The 8,658-nt window shown below is 37.7% G+C and overlaps 1 protein-coding gene across 1 annotated transcript in view; it reads right to left on the bottom strand.

Annotated features, from left to right (window-relative positions):
* Positions 1 to 6,776: 6,776 nt before the first annotated feature.
* LOC107588998 (aryl hydrocarbon receptor-like) overlaps positions 6,777 to 8,658 on the bottom strand; it is a 12,144-nt gene continuing 10,262 nt past the window's right edge. Inside the window, exon 7 of the mRNA XM_016277294.1 lies at positions 6,777 to 8,320. Coding sequence (XP_016132780.1) covers positions 7,108 to 8,320 — 1,213 coding nt within the window. The 3' untranslated portion in view covers positions 6,777 to 7,107. The remainder of the gene's footprint in view (positions 8,321 to 8,658) is intronic.

The following is an 8,658-nucleotide window of genomic DNA, read 5'->3' as shown; positions in this document are numbered from 1 at the left end:
ATGTTGCCATGGAAACACAACTCACATTTTATTCATAAAATGTAAAACTAATTGATAATTTTCCCTGCCCACACAGCCTTGATCACATAAGTACAAAAGAGGCAGAAAATGGTTTTAAAAAGCCTGTGGTGATCTATGTATTTAAAACGATCTTTAAATGTCTTTGTTTAAATGTTAAATTCTCACATTTCTTTGTATTTTCCAGTGGCGCTGAAGAACCAGCCATGTGACACCAAGCTGCTGAGCTTCTAAAGCAAATCTAGATGTGAGTTTTGTGTTAAAGAGCACATAGATCAGCAGAGGAGCTGGAGCTCCTGAGGTCAGTCATATCTGCTGTGTGATCATCTAGGAAAGCATCCTGAGCCCACGTCGGGTTTTTTTTGTTTTTTTTCTCTGCGTCTTGTCTGTCAGGTTCTCCTCCCCGCAGGCGTCCACACTTGATGGCCTTTATGAAAATATCATAAATTTAATCAGGGCCTGCAAATTTCATGAGCCGCCCATCTTCCTCCTGAATTTCTTAACGGGGTGTCAAAACAATCTGCCGCGTGACGTCTGACAGTCCACACGGCCAGGAGAGAAATGTCTGGAAACCTCTCTCTCTCTCTCCATCTCCCCCTGCCCACCCTCCCTCACACCCACCCGACCCAAAATCTGAATTTCATATCATGGAAATATTGAGATACATGCAGACAATACAGTGAGGCTTATAACCACGTTCTGTCTGTCTGTGGAACTGGTTACTATGCTGTATCTATCTAAGTTCCAGATAGAAATACTATTTAGATTAAATACTAGTATTTAATCACATTATTCATATACACTGTTGTTCAAAATTGTGGGATTGAAATTTTTTTTGTATCTTTTTTAAAGAAGTGTCTCTTCTGCTCACCCAAGCTGCATTTATTTGATCAAAAATACAATAAAAAAGAATAATATTGTGAAATATTATTACAATTTAGAATAATTGTTTTCTATTTGAATATATTTTCAAATGTAATTTATTTCTGTGATCAAAGCTGAATTTTCAGCATCATTACTCCAGTCTTCAGTGTCACATTATCCTTCAGAAATCATTCTAATATGCTGATTTGCTGCTCAAGAAACATTTCTTATTATTATCAATATTGAACACATTTAATATTTTGTGATTTTTTTTATTCTTTAATGAATAGAAAGTTCAAAAGAACAGCATTTGTTTGAAATAGAAAACTCTGTAACATTATAAATGTCTTTACTGTCACTTTTGATCAATTTTAATGAATCTTTGCTCAATAAAAGTATTAAATTCCTTAAAATTTAAAGTGACCAATCAATGTGCCATTTAAAGGTGTCAAGGTTTGGCACATTTAAACAGTATATTATATGCAATACAAATATATCTTACCTAGATTGTTATCTAAATCTATATTTTTACCCACAATTTTTTTATATTACATTATTTATTAATGGTGTAAATTACCTTTCATTTTATATTTTCAGTTTTAATTTTAGTAATTTTGTCATTTAATTTTTTGTGCTTTTGTCATTTTATTTTAAATATTTCTATATAGCTTTAATTTGTCTTTATTTAAGTTTTTTTGCTGTGCAAATAAATATTTTAAAAACTAAATAAAATGACAAATATTTTTGTAACTAGTAATTTTGTTGTGCTTTTGTCATTTTTATTATTATTATTTTTAAATCTTTCTAAACAGTTTTAATTTATTTTTAGTTTTTAATTTATCTTTGTTTTAGTCATTTCTGTTGTGCAAATATTAAAAAAATAAATAAATAATACACATGACAAATATTTGTTTGTTTGTTTGTTTTTTAAATATTGCTATATAGATTTAATTTCATTTTAGTTTTAGCATTAGTCATTCACTTATTTCAATTAGCTGCCTCGGCAACATTTCTAATTTTCATTTAAGTTTTTAAGTTTTAAGTTTTCATCTAATATTTTTTTATTTTTTTTATTTTAGCTTTGTTTCAATTACCGAAAATGATTTGTAAGAGTTTTAGTTAACAGTAACAACACTGTTATTTTATAATGTTGTTTGTGACTAATCACAAATGCAACAACAGCATTGTTAAAGAAATAACATATAACACCTTATAGCAACCACACTCTAAAAAATGCTGGGTTAAATACAACCCAGTGCTGGGTAAAATATGGACAAACCCAGCGATTGGGTTGTTTTGACCCAGCGGTTGGGTTACTGCCCAGAAGGTTGGGTTAAACCTTTAACACAACTGTTGGTTGAAAACAACCCAATCGCTGGGTTTGTCCATATTTTACCCAGCGCTGGGTTGTATTTAACCCAGCATTTTTTTAGAGTGTAGCAATGCCCTATAGCAACCACCCAGAACACCGCAGTAACCAACTAGTGACACCCTAGCAATAAACCTTAGCAATCTTTCTATTTGTCTATCTATGCAGTCACATCACTCTCTCTGCAGTACAGTGTGATTGATCTGATTGGAAGTGGGTGGGTTTTGTGATGTGAACCTGTGGATGAGGTCATTCCTGTAGAGCTGTGCCCTCCTGATCTCCATCACAGACAAAGGAGATTCAGCCCTTTATCACGCAGAGCAAATCCATTCAGCCCAAGACAATGTCCTTGACCATCCTACAGAGAGGAGCACAACATGCCTTGATTAAAAGCCACTGCGACAAACCAACCTGTGGACCACTACAGGATCATGCCACATGCGCTATTTATGGAGTATATAGTATGTATACTGCGCATAGTATGCAAATGTCACGAGTACTTGCATACATATGTGCAAGACCTTTATTTATTTGTTTATTTATAGGCTATTGGACTGCCAAAATGTATAACTGGAAGTCACTCACTGAATTAAACGTGCAACATAGTGTGGTCATGTGACAGCAACACTTTAAAATTCTATTTGAAAGTTTTTATCTAATTTTTAAACAGCATGCTTGTATTCAATTGCACACTTGTCTTGATTCATTTCCAGTGTTTTCACCACTAGGTGATGCCATTGACCGTTGTCTCGAACAATAAGAACCTGTTTAGCAGGATTTCACACTCTCCCAGCACTGAATGAAATACTTTTAGAACTGTGTGCGACGCGCTCTCTAATAACAAACACACATGAACAGATCCATAAATGTGAAACTGTGATTATTCAAGTTGCAGGCTTTATCGGAATCAGATATCGGCTACTAAACATGTAATGAGCTCCAGACCAGTGTCGCCAAGTCCGGGGTTTTCCAGCGGAATTGGGCTACCCAGGGGTGCCCAAACTCGGTCCTGGAGGGCCGGTGTCGTGCAGAGTTTAGCTCCAACTTGCCTCAACACACCTGCCTTTAGGTTTCTAGTATGCATAGTAAGAGCTTGATTAGCTGCTTCAGGCGTGTCTAATTGGGGTTGAAGCTAAACTCTTCAGGACACCGGCCCTCCAGGACCCAGTTTGGATACCCCTGGGCTACTTTGACACTGGGTTGAAGCGACCCCATTAACTTGATAATTATCCCCTGGGATTCAAAAACCTGCCAAAAACTTGTATTTTAGGGGTATTTTCGCCCCGGAACGCGATTGGGCCAGTTTTGGCCTAGTTTTGAGTAGCACTTTGGAGGGTTTTGTTGTGAAAACCTGGCAACCCTGCTCCAGACTTTAGCGAACATACAGAGATTAAGAGCATCAACAGCCTGCAGAGTTTAGCTCCAACTTGCCTCAACACACCTGCCTTTAGGTTTCTAGTATGCATAGTAAGAGCTTGATTAGCTGGTTCAGACGTGTCTAATTGGGGTTGAAGCTAAACTCTTCAGGACACCGGCCCTCCAGGACCGAGTTTGGATACCCCTGGGCTACTTTGACACTGGGTTGAAGCGACCCCATTAACTTGATAATTATCCCCTGGGATTCAAAAACCTGCCAAAAACGTGTATTTTAGGGGTATTTTCACCCCGGAACGCGATTGGGCCAGTTTTGGCCTAGTTTTGAGTAGCACTTTGGAGGGTTTTGTTGTGAAAACCTGGCAACCCTGCTCCAGACTTTAGCGAACATACAGAGATTAAGAGCATCAACAGGTGCTGTTATAATAATAATTATATAAATGGAGGATAAGGGAAGGTAATGAGACCATATTTGTACCTCAGCAGTGGAGGGAGTTTTATGTTTCTTGCGTGAGAGCACTGAATGAAGGACTGGGCTCGTCTGATATTATATTTCTGCAAAATAATCCCTCATTCAAGGCAAGCCTGAGCAAAGCCGACTTGAAATGAATTAAATGCAGCCAGTAAGAGTTTGAGCAGACTTTTGAGTAGCACTTTGGAGGGTTTTGTTGTGAAAACCTGGCAACCCTGCTCCAGACTTTAGCGAACATACAGAGATTAAGAGCATCAACAGGTGCTGTTATAATAATAATTATATAAATGGAGGATAAGGGAAGGTAATGAGACCATATTTGTACCTCAGCAGTGGAGGGAGTTTTATGTTTCTTGCGTGAGAGCACTGAATGAAGGACTGGGCTTGTCTGATATTATATTTCTGCAAAATAATCCCTCATTCAAGGCAAGCCTGAGCAAAGCCGACTTGAAATGAATGAAATGCAGCCAGTAAGAGTTTGAGCAGACGGAGTCACTGCTCTCTTAGTCTTAAATAAACTACTATGCAAGAGTTTAATGTATTAATCATATATTGATCGTTTAGTGTATCCTGTGTGAGAATATGAGCAGTCAACTCATAGAAAACTCACCACTAATTTGTTTGTTGTCATGGAGGTTCTGCTTAAAACCACAAACACGTGACCTACAGCAATCCAACCTACACTGTTTAAGGCACGTTATTGAAATGTGTTCTGCATTTCCTGCATATGAAGTAAAGTATGTTAACCTGATGAATGTGTTGATTACATCCATTAACGTGATATGAAGATAAATTCTGAATATTTTCTCAGCATACGGATGGATATTTAGACGATCAAACCTTTTGCTTTTGCTATCAGGTCGTCTCGTCTGAATCAGGGGAGAAATCTGCACAGATCAAGTGCCGTTTGCAAACCAAAACAGTTCTAAACAAATATGTGGGTTGGTTTCGATGTGAGAGAAAAACAGGACTTTTTCACTGGAGGAAGTGTTATGGACTAGTATTTTGTCCAGAAGCACCGGTTAAGTTAAAACGTCATAATGATGGATTTGTTTCTTACAAACATGCAGCTTTCCCTCATTCAAGGCAAGCCTGAGCAAAGCCGACTTGAAATGAATTAAATGCAGCCAGTAAGAGTTTGAGCAGACGGAGTCACTGCTCTCTTAGTCTTAAATAAACTACTATGCAAGAGTTTAATGTATTAATCATATATTGATCGTTTAGTGTATCCTGTGTGAGAATATGAGCAGTCAACTCATAGAAAACTCACCACTAATTTGTTTGTTGTCATGGAGGTTCTGCTTAAAACCACAAACACGTGACCTACAGCAATCCAACCTACACTGTTTAAGGCACATTATTGAAATGTGTTCTGCATTTCCTGCATATGAAGTAAAGTATGTTAACCTGATGAATGTGTTGATGACATCCATTAACGTGATATGAAGATAAATTCTGAATATTTTCTCAGCATACGGATGGATATTTAGACAATCAAACCTTTTGCTTTTGCTATCAGGTCGTCTCGTCTGAATCAGGGGAGAAATCTGCACAGATCAAGTGCCGTTTGCAAACCAAAACAGTTCTAAACACATATGTGGGTTGGTTTCGATGTGAGAGAAAAACAGGACTTTTTCACTGGAGGAAGTGTTATGGACTAGTATTTTGGCCAGAAGCACCGGTTAAGTTAAAACGTCATAATGATGGATTTGTTTCTTACAAACATGCAGCTTTTTGCTTGATAAGACATTAACTGATGGACTGGAGTGGTGTGGGTTACTTGTGGATTATTGTGATGTTTTTATCAGCTGATTGGACTCTCATTCTGACGGCACCCATTCACTGTAGAGCATCCATTGGTGAGCAAGTGATGGAATGCTACATTTCTCCAAATCTGTTCTGATGCACAAACAAACTAATATGCATCTTGGATCGGCTGAGGTTGAGTAAATTTTCAGCAAATTTTCATTTTTGGGTGAACTATTCCTTTAAGAGACCACTGCATCAATTTGCAAAAATGACATGGCATAATTAACCAAATTATTAAACAAATGATCATTATCAATCATTTTAGTGCAGCATCTATGATCTATCTCAAAGCCCAACTGCAAACTAGCAAAAGAAACTGTGGTCAGTGTTGGAAGGAAAAAAATGTGATGTACTGAATGACATTTTTTATTGATCTGTAAACAAACACAATTTATCATTAAAGTAAAGAACAATAAAACAATGCAAGATTAATGAAACGGATGTAGGAGCTGAAAACAGAGACGTCTAGAAGCATCTGCTCTGATCCTCAGGGACTGACGCTGGACTCCAGAGAGACAGATGCATCAGAACATGGAAGGTTTTTTTGTTTTGTTTTGCGTTATTTCATTACAAAATGCACAGGACAGGCTATTAATATTTATTAATTTTGAATAAACCTTTATTTAATATTTTTAATTTTAACTAGTTTTAGTTTGTTTTAATATTTTTATTATGTACTTTTGACATTTTATTTGTTTTTTTTGTTATTTCGATGTAGTTTAATTTTTATGTCCGTTTTAGTTTCAGTAGTTTTAGTTCTTAAAGTTAAACATTTTTTAATCTCAGTTAATTGCAACATTTCTAATTTTAGTTTTTCATCAAATATTTTATTTCATTTAAGCTTTATTTTAATAAAGAAAATGGTGTCTATTCATTTTATTTAACAACAACAGTACTGGTCTACGTATGACTTTCTTTACAGAACAAAACATGCTAATTTGATGATCACATGTACAAACATTTCTAAATAATTTTGGAGCAGATAGTGAACAAGCATCATCAATTGTCCAGTATGCATGTGAAGTTCTTCAATAGTATTTAAAAAGCATCCCAGAATTCACCATGATGTGATTTTGCTCCTCAAATGTTTGTTCAAGTCAATTTTAGGTTCCTTAAATTACGGTTTTATTCCAGCTATGTTAATATGGACCCTGAGTGTCACACTCAAGATGATTAAATCAGATCAGAGTGTTTATACTTTTCAATAATAGCTCAGTCCAGATGTCCCGGGACAGGAGGCACAGCTGCAGTCCGTATTCATAGATCCAGAGACGTGTAACTGGGAAAAAGGTTCATTAGAGGACAAAGTGCATCTCTGATATGAGAAACTACTACTGGACAATGATGAATTCTGGGATATGTGGCTTCTCTGACTGTGATTCATTGTATATGGGCTGCACAGTTCTGTTTGTGACTGAATGTCCTGTGGGTGCTGCGATACAGGTGGATTGTGGATAACACAGCCATTCTGAACACAGTGGGATCTCTGCAGGGTTAATGGGATGGCATGCTGCTGCGGTTGCCATGGCGGCAGGGTGCCTCGGTGAACAGCATGCTGGATGTTTACGGAAAACGGCCGACTGGGGACACTTTGAGAAAGAGGATTGTTTTGGGATGGATCTGACAACACCATGCCAGTCTTTTCTATAGAGGAAGAGTGATTATTATGAAATGGGATGGAAAAATGGCCTGGAATAGAACTACAGGAGTTTGGAGGATGTGGGAAAGATTTCAGAGTGCCAAAAAGGTCCAGCGAGTCATTTGCACATTCTCTTTCTGGTGCTTTTTGCCCGTAAAAGTCTGATTCTGTGAGCTTCTGTGAATGAGATGATGAATATTCGCATCTCATTATCGGGTTGCCAGGCAACACAGAGTTTTGTTGCCGCCCAGTGGTGTCACTTTGAGATGTAGGACCGTTTAACATGTTCTGGCTGATGCCTCTGGCTGAAGTCTCTCTCAACAGAGCGTCTTCAACATATGAGAAAATATCATTGGCCAGAATGTCATTGAGTTGGATGGGTTCCTCTTCCTGTAGCTGCAGTAGAGCTTCTTCCTTTTCCTTCAGCTGCTCTTTAAGGACCCTGTCATCTATGTCTGGAGAGTCTGGCATGGCCTGGGAGGTGAAAGCCCATCGGATGCTGTTGGGAACGCTGAGCAGGGCATGGCTGTCCATGAAGACGTCCTTCCGAGAGAAGTGAGATGCTGGCTCCGGGGGCCGGTTGTAGACGGAGAGGTCTTGACTCAGTAAGGAGCCCAGGAGGGAGTCGGGATGTACGGCGGTGCTGGATGGATGATCCTGCAGCCCCGGGATCATCAGAGAGGGGGAGGTTTCGTACAGGAGAGCCTCTCCAGTCGCAAAGTTGAAGGGAAGCTGCAGTTGCCTTTGAAGGAGTTGCTCCTCGCCTTCTTCATTTCTACAGGTTCAATAAAATAGTGAAACTGATTGTTTTTATAAAAGCATACTGATGCTCAAAGGGCTTTACAAAAATAAAGCCTTAAATAAATCAGGTTGGCCTATAAAATATATCAAACTGATGTTTGGGTGAATCTCACCTCATACACTCTAAAAAATGCTGGGTTAAATATAAAAAAATATTAAAAAGGGACAAACCCAGCTATTGGGTTGTTTTGACCCAGCGGTTGGGTTGTTTTGCCCAAATCTCTTAAAAATTTCCATTATTCTTAATGATGTTTAAGAATTTAGTATTACTAATTTAGAATTTATTCATTATTTATTTATTTTATATATATA

This window comes from Sinocyclocheilus grahami, unplaced genomic scaffold (genome assembly GCF_001515645.1).
Source record: "Sinocyclocheilus grahami isolate Dianchi unplaced genomic scaffold, SAMN03320097.WGS_v1.1 scaffold110.1, whole genome shotgun sequence".
NCBI lineage: Eukaryota > Metazoa > Chordata > Actinopteri > Cypriniformes > Cyprinidae > Sinocyclocheilus > Sinocyclocheilus grahami.
Note: the sequence above shows the minus strand (reverse complement) of the source record. Positions and strands in the feature narration are given on the sequence as shown.